The following is a 17,484-nucleotide window of genomic DNA, read 5'->3' as shown; positions in this document are numbered from 1 at the left end:
GCATCTTTTCCTGTGTCTGTTTATTTTGGGGAGGCGAGCTATTAATACACATATTCATGACACACTTGAATTGGTCTTTTTTTTGTTTTTTGTTTTTAATCAGCCATAATTTTACACTCAGTCTTCTTCTGAGCTGCTGTTATCTTCGCCCTCCGAGACGTCGGCAATGGGAAACCGCAAAATGGCCGCCACTCCGCTCAGTTGGGTCAGTTCTAAAGAAACGGGGGAGAAAATGACTTAGAATGTGACATGCTGAAAAATATTAATTCAAACAACTCTAATTAGCATAACTGATTTTTTTTTATAATTTTTTTTTAGTTAGTAGTATGCGTGTTATTCGAAATATGTGCGTGTACCTAATTTTGTGGCAAATAAACATAGTTTTGTTTTTTTAAACATAATATGGTTCACAAGTGCTCAAACTTACGTTCACCGGAGACGTGAAGGCTTGAGAATATTCTGTGTGAAAAAGAAAAGAAAAAAAAATTGCATCAACAAATCTCAAAAGTTGTACTTACATTTTTACAAGCATACCTGACATTGCCGCCGCTGTCTTTCACTTTGTCCACCAGGCGAACGTAGCGCGCCCTGGTGGGCACGTCCTGGTGCCTGCGCGGACAGGAGAACAAGCAGAATTTACACAGAGGAAGTACGTTTGTGAGTAAATTGAGACGTGATTTTCAAGGGGTTTTGTACAGTTACTCTGCTGTTTTGTTCTGCTGACAGTTTATTTTGCATGTCGGCCACTAGATGGCGTCAAACTGCTGTTTGACACTAAAATTTACAGAAGAACAATGAAAATAGGAAGTATTTCCCGCTCAGACTATTGAATGTCAAATTCTCTTCAATCCTGCTTTTTACGCCTACAGAAAGTTTCGTTTTATAATGCACATCTTAGTTTGAAGCACTTACCTGAAGAGCTTATCGCTGACCAGTAAAGTGTCGACGGCGAGGGCGTCTGCGGCCCGTTCCACATGAGCGAGGCTGTGAGCAAAGTTTATCACAAGAGTTAAAAAATTGCTTAAATAAGCAAACACAATCAACTGACCCGTAAAAAGCTCTGTCAGGCTCATGTTGGAGCATCTTGTAGAAGTCCTCCAGGGCTTTCACCTCTCCCGCAGCCTACAATTACAAGTCACATTTTTTTTATGTAAATAAAATCTTTGCTCTGTATGCTTTATAAAGTCCACGTTATGGAAACCGAGGATTGTCACCTTGGTATCTGACAGCCTGTTTGTCACCGTAGGGTCTGAGAGGATTTCTGCAAAAATAAATAGAAACGGTCTCTTTCAATCTTTAATGTTTTGGCCACAAGGGGGCAACGTAATATAGGGATGTAACGATATCCAAACATCACAATACAATGTTCTTTGCAGAGGATAAAGAATATATGCCTGTCAGTTTTACTATATCATTTCTTTTCGATTACTACAGATGATAAAACTCGTACAAGACTTCCCCGTCTTACCTTTGAGTGAGTACTTGTGACCAGATGACGAGTGGACCATCATGAACTTTGGTCGGTTCTCCAGCAGCAACTTGTTGTCCTGTCGTACGGCCTCTTTAAAGAGATACGTCATGAACTGGTCCTTCACGAAACCCGGACTGGCCACCAGTATGCATTTCACCACTGTGGAGTCAGAAAACAAGTTAAGATCACAAAAATTTTGAATTTAACACGAACATAAACTAGTCTTACCATCAAAATTAACGTGGCGAAGTATGGCCTGCATGACGGCTTCGTAGAACCTTTCCAGAGCCTGCGAGGAGACGCCGAGTGATGTCACAAACGTGATGCCCGAAACAACCAGAGCGGCGGACCGTACCTTTTCGTGCTGGGTGCAGCTTCCCCTCCGCTTGCGAGGAATGGTGAGCTCCACTTTGGCCCGCAGGAGCGTCATGGCGGACGTCACCAGCACCAGGTTGGCCAGACCCTCCTGCATCACCACCGCCGCCACGTCCGCCTTCTGCGCGGCGTCGCACGCCTCGTCTACGACGCAGTGTATTGTCACCATTTTTCGACGTTTGGAATCGGCACATGGTTTCGCCGCTTACCGATTCGGGCCAACACGACGCTGTCCCAACTCTTTTTCGCAAGCGTGAACTTCCGGTTGAGCTCCAGCTCAATCGTGTGGTACGCCCCCATCTGGTGAGTGAAGAACACAGCGTCATTATACCAAAACATTTCTGTATAATAAATCTAAATTTATTGCTTGTGTATAGGGCTGCGCAATTATGGAAAAAATAATTATCACGATTATTTTGGCAATAATTATTCAAATGATTACTGGATTTTTTTTTTTTTTGGTACAAAACAAGAAAATGTAAAAATATTAAGACTAATTTGAAAAACAGAAACACCATAATTATGTGTTTATTTTGGACCAAACATAATTTATAATATTTAAGTTTGCAAAAACTTGGAGTTGGAGTGCAGCTTGTGTACTGTGCAGTAGGATTATTATTAATTTTTTTTTTAGTACAAAACAAAAAATGTTTAAACGTAAAAAACAAATAAAAAATATTAAGAAAAATAAATGTATAAATTTAAACAACTAAAAAATTAATCTTTTTTTTTTTTTTACAATTATACTGATTTTGTAATTTTGGAGTGTAGTAATTGAAATTCTAATAAAATTTTGATTAATTGCACAGCCCTACTTGTGTACGTTAAAAAAAATTAAGCAGGAGGACAACCTTTAAAAAAAATAATCACAAATTAAATCGCAATTGCAATAATTTGTGAGTCAAATGAAATAATAGATCTTAACCCTCCTGTTATGTTTTGGGTCAAAATTGACCCAAGAAATGGTTCATTTTGACATATATGCAATGAAAATGGTTACAAATAAGCAATACCAATGTTTGTTGTGTTGGTTTTACTATGTTAAACATTCTGGGTCAAATTGACCCGTAGTATAATTTAAATATAAATAGTATTTAAGTAGTATTTTATAATGAAGCTTGTTAAAAGTATTTCATTTGAAATATTTGCAATGAAAGCTTCTAATAATGTTTATTGGGATGCGTTTTAAATCATCAAATATAGCCCGGTTCAAATCGACCGGGAAAGACTATTGCTGTTCCTGAGAAACCAACCAACGTAACAGGAGTCTTCGAGTAACGAGCGTAGACGGGGGCCGACCTTGACATACTGGTTCTCCTCGATGTTGGTGCCCTTGACTCTCAGCTGGCAGGCCTGCGTGTCAAAGTCGATGGTCTCCACGCATAACGTCAAAGTCGTCCGGACTCTGGAGCTGCCCACGCTGCCCGTAGTGGATTCTGTCTGGACTTTTCTGCCGGGGTAAGAAAGAAAATTCAGTCTGGGTGGTAACAATTAATCAAATAACTCCAGTACTTACTTACTGACAACCATGTCACTCACCGGGTAAGGCCCCGTCCTTTAAAGCTAATACACAAACAAAGCTATATACAATAGGAAAACGTGAGCAAAAAAAGAATCCAGGGCCTCACATGCATATAATAATAATAATTTACAGCCTAATCGAATAATTGGTAGAATACTCGATTCTCAAAATATTTGATAGTTGAAGCCCTACTCACTAGGCCACACCCCTTAAAGACACAAATACTACAGTACCTTCTGTGATTGCACTTCATAAAGTGAGTTTATTTACATTCTCTACCAAGTAAATGCAATATAACTGTTTGACGTTTGTGGAGTTATTTAATTACAATTTTTAAAGCAACAAAAATTGGACACAATGTATAAGAAATGGTTGTAGGGGTACCTGATCGTGGACGCTCTTAAACTATCCCCCTGTTGCAGCAGGTTGTAGGTGTGCCACATGTCCTCCGCTTCCTCTGGCACCAGAGTCACCTGCCTGCAAACGTGCATGACAGGATGACGTCACTTAAAATGTCAATATCGTATTACTTCAAGTATTATTTGGTTTGTTTACAGTTCCGTTGATATGCTAGCTGGCGCGGCCTCTATCAGCCTGATTTTATGCATGTGACTAAAAGCTTCCCTCTTGTCTTATTTTCGTCACCAGATGTCAACAAACGTGCTGGTACGCTGCACGTGGGCAACAACTGTAAAAAAAAAAAAAAAGAGGCGAGCATGCTACGGCAGCTAGCCACGTTAGCTTGCCAGGCAGCTCACTCACCCGGCATTATCTTTTTCAATGTCCCGATGAAGCAGCTTCATGGTCGCTGTTGTGTTATACGCCTTTTCAAAAGGAAATCAAGAAGATTCACGATGGTTTGGCAGCGTCCGGCCTCATGATCACCTTAATACTAGCTGTCAGTTTGAAAATGAATAAAGTTCGGACAGGAAGAAAAACACAAAATGAAAAGTGGTCGCGTCCGTAAGTGACGTCATAATCTCGCAGTCAATGAAAAAACTCAAATGAATGGGCGGTGACATCCGGGAATTTGAGCCATAGACGTCAGACATGCCCCATCTTGATCGCTTCCGAGTCGTACGTCAACTTTGCCGCCATATTAGTGACAAATGTGCTTAAATCACCTTTACATACAGTAATGTGAACACACAATAATGACCAATTTAACAAGGCAGGAAAAAGATAAACATAACTATGCAACGCATTAAAAAAAAAAAAAAAAACAATATCTGCAAATGTTTACATTTTCTAATTTTCACTTCTACAACGTACATGATAAAGTACAATGTCCCACCACTGGTGAACTCTTTTTAGAAAAGGCCCAGGGGCTACTCATATGGGCACCATGTTGGTGAGCCCTGATCTATATAAATAATTTACTAATGGATGACTGAGAGACTAGGGCGGCACGTGATCGAGTGGTTAGCACATCCGCCTCCCAGTTCTGAGGACTCCGGTTCGAGTCCAGGCTCCGGCTTTCCTGGGTGGAGTTTGCATGTTCTCCCCGTGCCCGCGTGGGTCTTCTCCGGGTATTCCGGTCTCTTCCCACATTCCAAAGACATGCATGGCAGGTTGATTGGGTGCTCCGAATTGTCCCTACGTGTGCTTGTGCGTGTGGATGGTTGTTCGTCTCTGTGTGCCCTGCGATTGGCTGGCAACCAGTCCAGGGTGTTCCCCGCCTACTGCCCAAAGCCAGCTGAGATAGGCGCCAGCACCCCCTGCGACCCTTGTAAGTAATAAGCGGTTAAGAAAATGGATGGATGGATGGATGGACTGAGAGACTTCCAAATTTGTTTGTTCTTTGTCGTAATTGTCAAATGTTTTGATTGTGTCTTTTCAATCAAAAGCTTGACAGTAACAATTACATTTAAATGATAAATTAAAAAAATACTAATAAATTAATCATTTCTATTTTAATTTATTTCATTATTTATTACATTTTAAATACAGTTTTAAATGTATTGATATATATTTTTATTAAATATTTTAGATGTTAAACTTCAAACTATGAAGTAAAACTCCAATGAAGGAAAGGGATCTAGAATCATTTAATATGACTGTATTTTAATTTTGCAAAGCACTTTGTGGCTCCTTCCTGTGAAAAGTGATTTAAACGTGTTATCTCAATACTTTTGTTTATGGAAAGAGTTTCCACATCCAATATGGCGTTGACGTCGACGTAGGATTCACTGCTTAAAAGCGAGCCACAGCCGTGAAGACATCCGGGTATTTAGGCTAGGAGGTAACCCCCCGGCCCCCCTTTCTTTTTCACGAAACTTTATTGACACGTACATATTTTATTCGGCCTTTGCTCTCGGTGACGGCTGGCTGACGTCACGCGCGTCCACAAGTATGGACTTGTAGAGTACACGCACACATACACACAAAATGCGAAAGGCTGAGTTGCGTCATTGCTATTGCAATGTACGGTTGTAAATAGTCACTCTCCCTTTTGCCGCTCCCGTGGGTGCCGCTTCATACAGAGTAACAAACAAAAAAGTGCTTAAAATATGGCTAAGTTGACATAAATAGGACGTGCATGAGTGGTTTAAATACCACAGCGTCCGCGTACGACAATATTGTGTTACTTCGACGAATGGCTGCCATTAAAATTATTGATTTGTTTCGTGTGAGTAAATGCTGACAGACACTGCTAAGCACCGATGCATAAGAATATTGAATCCTGCTAACCCCGCCTCCTCGCCGAACGGGCCAATAAGAGTTCGGCATCTTGCACCACCACTTCCGCCCCAACCTTTCACGCTATCGCTCATTCAGTCTTCTTTTATTTTTTTCGTAGATGGCATGGTGCTAAGCAGCCACAGCAGGGACAACGAAATTCATCGACAATCCCGGTTGAATTCGGATATCTCACGGGACGGCGTTGACTCGGTTGAGTTTTCGAAGTGAATGTCAGCTATTCCGCATTGAGCGACGCCGACGGTCGTTGGGCTGGCCCATTCTTCCCCAAGGTTAGCTAGCTCGCTGGCTAACGATAGCCGATTAAGCGCTATCGCTAAAGTAGTTGAGCTGAGAGAAAAAAAACACCCACTCAGGAGCCCGCTATCACTTGACTCTTACCACTACGTCCTTGGCTTGTAGATATTTGTGGAAAAGGGGTAAAAATAATAAAATTGGTGTAGAAGGATATCATGGCGGAGGCCGACAAACTGAACATCGATTCCATCATTCAGCGTCTGCTGGAAGGTAAGTTCGATCATTTCGCTCGGTAGCTCTTCTACCTAGGGAGCCATTTTAGACAAGTTTACTAACCAAATGATGCTCTATATTTAAGATCTTACTATTTTCCATGTTTTACATATTACTACGCATTCATTGATGAATTAAAGTTTGCTTCCATTTCGTCCCTCCCGTTTCCCATAAACCTTAACATTTTTCCCCCCACCGAGGTGGCTTGACAACAAAAAACGACGTTCACGCGGGGTTATTTCCCCATCATTAACGTGACCTTTAAATGCATACAAATAAAAAAAATAAAAAAATAATAATCAAATTAAAAGTTCTCCGCATGCGCGTTTTTTTTTTTTGTTTTGTTTTTTTTGCGTCGAGTGAACAATGTACAGACAGGAGTGGTCGTGACCCACTTTTGCAGAACTTAACAATTCACCAAATGTATTGTTAAAAAAAAAAAGTAACATTTGAAAACGTCCTGTTTTGAATCGCATGCTTGCACAAATCATCTTGTTAAGAAATCTGAGATGAAAGGATAGTTGCATTTACAAAACCGACTTGATTGTAACACAATTTATTACTTTAAAATGGACCCCCACCCCCACCGTAGAAATGTATTGATTTGCTACTAATGTGTTCCAGACCAAAAAAATGTGTTGTTAATTAGTAAACATAATAATAGAAATGTAAGAGTAGCAATGACAGTATGTCAAAATCCTTAGTTTGATAGGTTCTAGAAAAATGTAGTTAAATGTAACTGGAACATTTTTCGTGGGAATAATATAGGCAGTAGAATAGGTCGTGTACTTTAGCTTAAAAAAAAAAAAGGTGAATAGTTTTAAACGTTATACTTTTTACAATCTGTCAGTGTGTTTAGTTTGCGGTTTCTTGTTCATTTGCAGTAAAAGGGGCCAGACCTGGCAAAAATGTCCAGCTGACAGAGAATGAAATCCGGGGTCTTTGCCTCAAATCCAGGGAGATCTTCCTCAGCCAGCCAATCCTGCTCGAACTCGAGGCGCCACTCAAGATTTGCGGTGAGACTTTGTCTGCGGGGCTTTTTGTCCCTCCCGGTTCACTGTCGAACTGACCCTCTTAAACAACAACATAAAAAAACAAAAAACAAAAAAAGCAAATTGACATTGAATCACGTTATGCATGAACAGGGGACGTTCACGGGCAGTACTACGATCTGATGAGGCTCTTCGAGTATGGCGGCTTCCCACCGGAGAGCAACTACCTGTTCCTGGGAGACTACGTGGACCGAGGCAAGCAGTCACTGGAGACCATCTGCCTTTTGCTGGCGTACAAGATCAAATACCCAGAAAACTTCTTTCTGCTGAGGGGAAACCACGAGTGTGCCTCCATTAACAGGATATATGGCTTCTATGATGAGTGTGAGTACCCCTTTATTATTTACTTATCTATTTCCTTATTTATTTTATTCTGGTCTTGGTGGTTCAAAGAATTGTCGGCAGAGTAACAGTAAAGCAGCCTGTAACGTTTCAATTGAACTGTCATCCAAGTGTGACGGCACGTTTGCGTAAATTAAGGTCAAACTCGCCATTAAAACACGCCTAACGGACTCGTCATGGAGTTACGTTGAAAGGAAACAATTGTTGGCAAGCAAGTCAGCTTGCAGCGACGTAGTATTTCCGTAAGCGCCTGTTTGATCACATTAATTTGTATGCGCAGTTGATACTCAATTATAATGAGCACGCCCTGTCCTATTCCATTGGAAGAACCGAAGAAAGAACTGTTTGTACTGTTTTGTTTTTCTGTTTATTGTTCATTTCTCATTTTCACACACGTTCAAAGTAAATGATTAGGGATGGGCGAGTACTAGTACTAGGTATCGGTCCTCCTCTTGTGGCCACTTTATTATCAGGGGTTATGAAAAAAAAAATAGAATACAGTTTTAAGGATAATGCTACCTTAGGGTATGTAGGTATTGCTTGAAAATTCTTCTTTTTTTATTATTTTTTTTATGTATCAAAAGTACTAAGAATGTCTGTCACATTTTTTTTTTTTTGCACCCAAGTTCAAGTGACTCGATTTTGCTTATCTGCCTAGAGTAAGTCCAAATCCAATACCTGTGCAATAAAATTTAATGAGGAAAAAAACAAGACCACGTCCAAACTGTCTCAATCATCCTATTTTTTTTATTTTTATTTGAATGGTATCAGTGCCAATATCAGCCTTTATTTTAAAGGGATACTTGACTCATTGAGCCGTTTTCAGCAATGGTTGGGGGGGGTGTCAAGTGTCAAGTGCTCGTACTAGTATCAGTCTGGGGAAAAAAAGTGGTATCGATCATCCCTATAATTCATTCATTCATCAAGTGTGTCAGAACAACTGTTTTGTTTTTTTTCCTCACAATTACCTGTCATTGTGGTAACTGAAATTTTATTATTTTTCAAAAGTGATAGTGGTATCGGTGAATACTCGTACTGATATCAGTCTGGAAAAAAAGTGGTATTGAACATCCCTATACAAGATACAACTACAATAAACGAGACATTTTCATTCCCCAAAATATGTATATCACTTAGCCTATGTTGCATTCGGCCTTGGGGCTTCCACTGTTCTTAAAGGGCCATTTTTGGCAGTCAAACATGAATATTTTGCCTATAATAAATTTAATATTTTCATTATTTTTCATGTACAATTAGTACCTTTAAAAACACATTTTGCAACTTGCTGTCGACTGAAAATGACATCACAAGGGCTCAGGTAACCAATCACAGCTCGGCTGTGAATTGGTTACCTGAGCCCTTGTGATGTCATTTTTAGTCGACGGCAAGTTGCAAAATGTGTTCTATTTGTATGTGAAAAATAATGAAAGTATCAAATTAATTCTAGACAAAATATTAACTTTTTATCCCTATAATGGGCTAAATAAGTGAAGTATCCCTTTCATTTAGAATGAATGTTCCAAAATAAGTTTGACTTTGTCGCACATGCACAAAGAATCAATTTTCCCTTTTCCAAGCCTTGAAGTTTGTTCTCAATTGTTAGTTTGTGCTCATCCGTGTTGGTTGACTGCCAACGTGACGCAACTTGTGCTCGCAGGCTACACGGCGTGATCGAGCAATGTGAGCGCGTCTGATGTTTACGGCCCACATTACGTAAAAAGCTTCATTAATAATGTGATGCAACAGGCTGAGCCTTGAGAAGAATTTATTGGTGTCCAGATAAGAGTGTTGATTATTTATTTTTTGTCCCCACAGGTAAGAGGCGGTACAACATAAAGTTGTGGAAGACCTTCACCGACTGTTTCAACTGTTTGCCCGTCGCCGCCATTGTTGACGAGAAGATCTTCTGTTGCCATGGAGGTAGCGGCGCAAGAACAAACAAACACGCTCGCTAGTCGCTGCCGCGTGTTTACTGTCAACACCGTCGCCGTCTCCCGACCTTGAAGGCTCGGTGACATCGTCGTTTTTGGCGCGCAAACTTAATGACGGCCAGTAGACGCGGTTATGAATTTGGAAAGGTGGCGGTTTGAGATGGCTTTTCAAATTCTTTGGGTTCAGGGACAACGTATAGTTTTTGTTTGTTTGTTGTTTTTAAAGGAAAAAAAGTTGTAATTTTCCTAGAAAGTTGTATTCTTTTCAAGAAAAAATTATAACGTCAAAGTTTCCCAATGGACATGTCATTTGAATTCAAAAATATGTTATTCACTTTTATGCTGAAAAATATCCCTTTTCTCTCTCTAAAAAAAAAAAAAAAAAAAAAAAAAAAATGACAAGTCATGATAGGATAAAAAGTTTATATTTTTGTCTGTGAAAAAGTTCCAATAAGGATGGGCAAGTACCGATGCTAGGCGTTATTTCAAGCTTTTGGTACTCGCGTCATCACGTGTTTCTTGTGGCTGTTTTACAATCAGTATCTAGGAATTAGATGAATAGAAAATTGCTATTAATTTAATGATTTTTTTTATAGGAAAAATGTGGAATTTGGATATGTAGATTTTATTTAAAATGATCTCTATCAAAATTACTGTTGGTATCAGTACTTGATATGAGTGACTACTCAAGTGCTGAGTACAAGTACTGGTATAGGTCTGACAAAAGTGCTATCAATTAGGACTGCTCGATTATGTAAAAAAATAATCACAATTATTTTGGCAGTAATTGAAATCACGATTATTCGTACAATTATTTTTTGGTACAAAACAAGAAAATGTTTAAACATTTAAAAATATTAAGAACAATTAAACAAATAGAAACACTATAATTATGTAAATTCCTTTTGGATTAAACTGAATTTATAATAATTATATGTATTTATATTAATACATTTATTTATGTTGGCAACAACTTAAAGTTGGAGTGTGCACTATGTAGTAGGACGATTTTTTTTTAATTTTATTTTATTTTATTTATATATTTGTTTGGTGCAAAACAAGAAAATAAAAATAATAAGACAAACTATAATATGCAATATATATTATATATTATATGTAATATATATTAATATAACACTATAATTATGCAAGTTCGTTTTGGATGAAACTATTTTAAAATTTAAAAAAGTGCAAATGTATAAATTTACACAATTCAAAATTATTATTATTATTATTATTTTTAACGATTTTGCTGATTTTGTGATAGTAAAGTGTAATAACATCCCTACAAAAACATTGTCATGACAACAAATGTGTAGGGCTTCTTTTTTTTTTTTTTTTTTTTTTTTTTTTTTTTTTAAATAAAAAAAATTGCAGTTTTGACAAATCTAATTTTTCCCAGAAGAAAAAAAAAAAGGAGTTTAAAGAAGGGAGAAAAGTCTCATTTTAACTAGTTTGGGGGGAAGATTGGTAGGGACTCGGCTTTTTTTTTTTTTTTTTTTCTTTAATTTCTTTTTTTTTTTTTTTTTTTAAATCTGCAATAACACAAGACTTGCTAGAAACTTGAAGGTCCAGACTTGAAACTGAATGAATGCAGCAAAAATATTTCAGTTTGTGTTCCAACCGGGTCACTATTTTAAGAGTTCCTAAAACATAAAATAATACTGAGAAGCTCTATCGTGTCTCAACCATCAACACGCACGTTGCTGAATATGCAAACAGACAGCGGTGATAATGGCGAGGGTAAACACGTCTCCCCATCTGATCATGTGCTGTCCCGTTGGACGGCAAACAAAACTTACAGACTTCACCTTTTTCCCTCAGGCCTGTCTCCAGATCTGCAGTCCATGGAGCAGGTGCGGAGGGTCATGCGTCCCACCGACGTGCCCGACCAGGGCCTCCTGTGCGACCTGCTGTGGGCCGACCCCGACAAGGACGTGCTGGGCTGGGGCGAGAACGACCGCGGCGTCTCCTTCACGTTCGGCGCCGACGTGGTCACAAAGTTCCTCCACAAGCACGACATGGACCTCATCTGCCGGGCCCATCAGGTCGGATTTGCTCCAGGGGATCTTGTCATATTTCTTGCATTAGCATAACAACTTTTAAAAGCTAAAATGATCTCATGGATAATTGCTTCATTGATTTATTTTAAATTATGCTTACTTGCCCCCCCCAAAAAAACCACAGGTCAAATCAAAAACAGCATTTTGGCGCCATCTGGTGGCATCATGTTGCCAAGGAACTCCTGGAGTGAGTTGAGGAGTTTCATTTAGACAAACTTAGATATTTGCTGCTATTTTGCGGCATCCCTAAGAAATTAGAGTACATATAAACCTTTTTAGGGTGCCGTTAGGTAGTCACATATTTTTGTTTCCTAATGTTTTCTTCATTTCATTAATTACGGTAATTGTGTAGTTATTATAAATATAGGCGTAAAATAAACAAATTTGCATATGCAGAACATTGTATAAAAATAATGTATAACAAATTTACATTTTTTTTTATTTTAGATATTTTTTATTTTATTACACAATTTGTTAAATGTCTAATTGTCCATGTGAATTAAAAAATAATAATTTTACATATAACAGTACACTTAACATTTTATTTAATGTATTCATTTATTTACTTCGTATAAAATATATATCCTTTACATTTTTTTAATATATACATTTTTAATTTTATTAGACAATTGAGATTATAAAATATTTAATAATTGTTAATGTGTATATTGAAATAATTTTACATATACAATAACAGTACACTTGACATTTTATGAAATGTATTGATTTATTTGCGGTCTACAAAAATATAACAAATTTACATTTACCTTTGTTTTGATTATTAATCGGCTGATTATAAAATATTGTAAATATAAGTTAGTTTTAGTACGTTAGATATTTTTTTTATGTTTACATTGATTTTTTTTTTGATTTTTTTTTTCCTCATAAATGACTATCAGTTTCAAAATGAGCACAAAAGTTTGCACACCCTTCGTTTTAGACTGACTGCAGCACATCCCAGATCAAAATGTCAAATGAGGGCAGCTTTCAGTATGCCTTTCTGCCAGCAGGTGGCAGCAGACTGCCTTTATTGCTCTGTGTCACACTGGTTTCCTTCTAGTGACTATAAAAATGTTTCTCAGCACTTAACCCGCCATCTTTGTTTCAGGTGGTGGAGGACGGCTACGAGTTCTTTGCCAAGAGGCAGCTGGTCACGCTGTTCTCCGCCCCCAACTACTGCGGGGAGTTCGACAACGCCGGCGCCATGATGAGCGTCGACGAGACCCTCATGTGCTCGTTCCAGGTAAGCAGGCAGAAGATTCCCCAGAGTTGATATTAGACATAGATGATAGACAAAGAAGTATTACCTCGGTTGATGTTGGATGAGTTAAGTTGCTCGGAAGGAAAAATACAGATAGACTGAGATGATTTTGTTCGACAATCCAAATTGTTCCATAAGCTGACACCGTGAGTTGAAATACATCGTTCCTTTTGTTTTGTTCTATATTTTGTTTTGGAGGAAATATCTGTTCCTCTTATTTTGTACTCTTTCCCCTTTTTTTTTTTTTTTGTATATTAACTGGTAAAATGTCATGATGGCCTTTAAACATCAATTCATTAAATTGTAAAGTTTTTAGTTGTATAAATAATAGATTAGTGTGGTCTCTGTATCCGCAGCCGCAAATGACACGAATTGCACGTTTCTGTAAAAGAAAGATGGAATCGGTGTAGGTTTTGCAGGTGCACCCCTGCACTTCAATGCAGTAGGTCAGGTATGGAACAATCAATGAATTATATAACAATAACAAAGCATTCGTGTTCAATAATTCTTTAGCCTCGTGTACAACTGCTAGTTTGTGATACCTTAGATTTGACATATTCTATATGCGATTTCCATGTTGTGCTAATTAATAATAATACATCAAAACTTTATTTTCATGAGTCCTTTCTGTTGCTGTACCTTGAACAGTCAATGTTGCTTCAACGTCAATATTTCTGCAGCTAAAATTTAGGTATGTAACGATAAGGGCAATATTTTTTATTTTATTTTTTTCCCAGATTCTCAAACCTGCAGACAAGAAGCTGTATTACGGCGGGGGCGGCGGCATGGGCTCCGGACGCCCCGTCACCCCCCCGAGGAAAGCTAAGAAATGACAGCAGTAGGGGGGCCCTCGACCTTCATCCCCATCCTTCCTTGCCCTTTCTACCTCTCTTCTCCTTTCTTTCACCAAACAGCCAGAAATCAAACCTTTACCCAGGGCTTTTTTCTCTCCCCCCAACCCCCCTCCCCCCACCCCCTTTTTTTATCTGTACTTCTTAAAACATTTAATGTTACAAAATTGTTCGAGTGAGTGCGCAAACGAGTGAATGTACCCCCCCATCCCCATGTGCCAGCGAGCATTAAAATGGCGGGCGAGTTATGGTGTGAGAGTATTCTAGATTTCTACTTTTTGCCCTCTCTCTCTCCTGGCACTCTTCCTGTGGAACAGTTGAAAATACCGCAAGCGCGCACGTACAGCGATTTGACTGAAAAAGTGGCCGGTGTCACCCCCTGCCAACAGGTGGCGTGTGTGTCCTCGTGGAGGGAGGGGGGAGTATTTTTGTTTTTCCCTGACCCCGCCGTACTGTAAAATCTCCGCATGTGTGCGCGTGTGAGCGCGCACGTCGTCCACACGCGCACACATGCACAACTCTTCAGATTCATATGAGCCAGAGCTGTAAAAAAAAAAAAAAACAACACAAACAAACATACAGTTTAGGTTTGTACAGATTTGATTACTTGAAAGAGATTTTTTGTGAATTCGTTTTGTAGTCTTTCATCAAGTTGACCAATAAAGCGAGAATCTGAACTACATCTTTGAGCATGTTTTTTTCTTCTTCTTCAAAACTAGTTGAAAAAACATCCGGGAAAAAAAAACTCACCAGATTATTTAAATATATTAATGGATGCAGATGTTTTGCGAGTGAACTTCATTTATTCAGGCCAACCAATTACAGGATGGAAAAATGATGTCATCAAAGGCCAGCGCTCCCGCCTGTGATGATGAATTTGAAACCTGATTGGTTAAAGACTACTGTTGATGTAGTTTAGATAACACGTCAGCCCTCCATACTGATGGTCTTGGGAAAATTAGATTCACATTGGCAACACATGGATGCTGAAATCTGATTGGATGAAAAAAAATAATAATACGTAACAGCCGCATATTACATTCGAAGCGCTATGAAATATATAGAATTGACTGCTGGGAATAAATTGCATTATGTCTATTGAGCATCATGCAGACTATATTTATCTTTAAAAAAAATAAATAAAAAACTCCTGTTTCCTTCTTGCGCATTTGTTCGTCTCTGCATTCATTCAACTTGATGTCATCGGCACCCATTTCCTGCGTCCATCACTTGGCCTTCAAAATGGACCAATGAGGTGCAAGGTGACAGCGGCCAATGAAGGCTAAGGGGGATGACCAAATTAGCTTTGCAATGCAAATTGTTTTGGAAACAACTTGCATTGTGCAAAAATGTTATTTAAATACAATGAATATCAAATTCTAAAAAGTCTAATTAACCATTAAAGTAACAGGTAATCAAAGGAGAAAACAATGTTGATATTAGGGGTGTGAATTGCCTCGTACCTGACGATTCGATCCGTATCACGATTCATAGGTCACGATTCGATTTGATACCGATTAATCCCGATATGAATTTACAAGTCGATTGTTACGATTTTTTTCTCAATTTAGAAAATACCATTCAGTAAACTTGTACATGTACACTGTAAGATTTGTATGAAAAATTATTAATTATTGATCTCAAACTTCAATGTTATAACTGTGAGCCACTCTACTTAACAAACAGGTTGTAACCTTTTTTCATGTTAGAACAGCATTGAAATAAAATATTAAGGCTTAATGTTCCATCAATATTACATTCTTCCATGAAAGGTAGATGTTTTGTTGAATATTTTTTCATCAAAAATGGATGTTAAAAAATCGATTCGGCCGCCTATTGAATCGATTCGAGAATTGCGTGCTGTAGTATCGCGATATATTGCCGGTCGATTTTTTTTTTTTTAACACCCCTAGTTGAAATTATCATGATTTACAAAAAATATATTTAAAAAAAAAACCATATTTTATTTTTTTCTATTGCAATGTTACAAAATATGCATCAAGATCAGTATTTAAAAAGGGGATATTTCACACACAAAAAAATCTACATTTTGAATGTTGCAAAATCACACACTAAATACTGTACTAATAAATTTGTTCATCCGAACCACTTTAAATGGTGGCACTTGTTGACTGCATTTATTTTAATGTGTCCATGTCCACAGTTATGAGAGGATGTGCACACTTTTGCAACCACTTATTTCTCTCAAATATTGTTTTTTAATTCAATTGAGTTTTACAGTTTATAGCACACGGTGGTGAAAAATGAAAATGTTTTGATATTATCTTGTTTTTTTTTTCCTCCCTCCCCTTCTCACCAAAATCTGGCTTTTGAACAGGCGTGTATAGATCTATTTTTTTTATTTTTTTAAATATCCACCGTATGTTGACCTACACAAAACAGCAGTGAATCAAGTTCTCTAGAAAAAAAAAAGGCCATGAATCATTAAAGTTAAAGAACAATCTATTTTCTCTTCCGCTGACAGCTCATTGGATTTCATTAGAGAGTCCATGTGTACCTAACCACCCTCCAGCGCAGATTGTAATACTGTACACGTATCCTGCTATGCGCGCCGTAGCGGCTTTCCTCATTTTATGAGCGCTATCGCGAAACTCGAGAGGGATTTTGTTTATGCTCACGCAATCCCGCATGCTGCCTGCAACTGGATATTTCTATTCTAAATATAATGTGACGCATGCACATAATGAAATGTAATGGTTAAAAGACAGCGGTGGGTTGGTGGGGAAGCTATGAAAAAAAAAAAATTCTATAAAATCAAATAAATATCAAACTTCAAACAAATATCAGTTGTGGGAAGAGTGTAATTATGTCTTTTTTTGGACAATGTTTTACTTTATTCGCTCTTTGTAAACACAGGTACAGTTACTTTTCTGTTGTCAGTAGCTAATTTAGCATTTTTTGCTAATTAGCTCACTTTAGCAAAGCTGTGGTAACAACTTTTGATTGCATAAAGTCGAGCTAACTAGCTAACTCTTAGAGCATGTGACATGTAAAAAAAAAAATGCTATAAAGTCAAATGTCAGTTGTGGGAAGAGTGTAATTATCTTTTCTTGAATACGTTTTTGAAAATGTTTTACTTTATTCGCTATCTTTGAAAACAAGTTTACATTTGTTGCCATTAGCTAATTTAGCATTTTTCGCTAATTAGCTCACATTAGCAAAGCTGTGGTAACAACCTTTGATAGCATAAAAGTCAAGCTAACTCTTAGACCATGTGACGTCATTATTTTTTCACTCCTTATTCTTGGTACTAGCTTTACAGTATGCCAGTTAGATATTCCGTGTTCAGAGAAGTCATTTTCTTATGTTATTGAAACGGGTATTTTTTATATCAGTAGTGGGAAGAGCATAAGTATGCGAGTACTTTTTTTTGACCATGTTTTAC

General features: G+C 38.0%; 2 protein-coding genes across 2 annotated transcripts; one reads left to right on the top strand and one right to left on the bottom strand.

Moving 5' to 3' along the window:
• Positions 1-21: 21 nt before the first annotated feature.
• pelo (pelota mRNA surveillance and ribosome rescue factor) lies at positions 22-4,372 on the bottom strand. The gene is made up of 13 exons (XM_077503382.1): positions 4,131-4,372; positions 3,753-3,845; positions 3,146-3,296; positions 2,056-2,146; positions 1,827-1,990; positions 1,700-1,760; positions 1,469-1,630; positions 1,215-1,261; positions 1,049-1,122; positions 913-984; positions 535-609; positions 428-459; positions 22-212 (listed from the first exon to the last, which is right to left on the bottom strand). Exons 1-13 carry the CDS (start codon positions 4,169-4,171, stop codon positions 118-120), a joined length of 1,158 nt encoding a protein of 385 aa, XP_077359508.1. The 5' UTR covers positions 4,172-4,372; the 3' UTR covers positions 22-117.
• A 1,729-nt stretch (positions 4,373-6,101) lies between these two features.
• ppp1cab (protein phosphatase 1, catalytic subunit, alpha isozyme b) lies at positions 6,102-14,760 on the top strand. Its single transcript, XM_077502747.1, has 7 exons — positions 6,102-6,575; positions 7,463-7,594; positions 7,724-7,954; positions 9,788-9,892; positions 11,728-11,951; positions 13,075-13,209; positions 13,965-14,760. The coding sequence occupies exons 1-7, from the start codon at positions 6,521-6,523 to the stop codon at positions 14,058-14,060; spliced, it is 978 nt and encodes a 325-aa protein (XP_077358873.1). The 5' UTR covers positions 6,102-6,520; the 3' UTR covers positions 14,061-14,760.
• The last annotated feature ends 2,724 nt before the right edge of the window (positions 14,761-17,484 follow it).

This window comes from Festucalex cinctus, chromosome 17 (assembly GCF_051991245.1).
Source record: "Festucalex cinctus isolate MCC-2025b chromosome 17, RoL_Fcin_1.0, whole genome shotgun sequence".
NCBI lineage: Eukaryota > Metazoa > Chordata > Actinopteri > Syngnathiformes > Syngnathidae > Festucalex > Festucalex cinctus.
The sequence above is the reverse complement of the archived record's forward strand: the minus strand, read 5'-3'. Positions and strand labels throughout refer to the sequence as shown.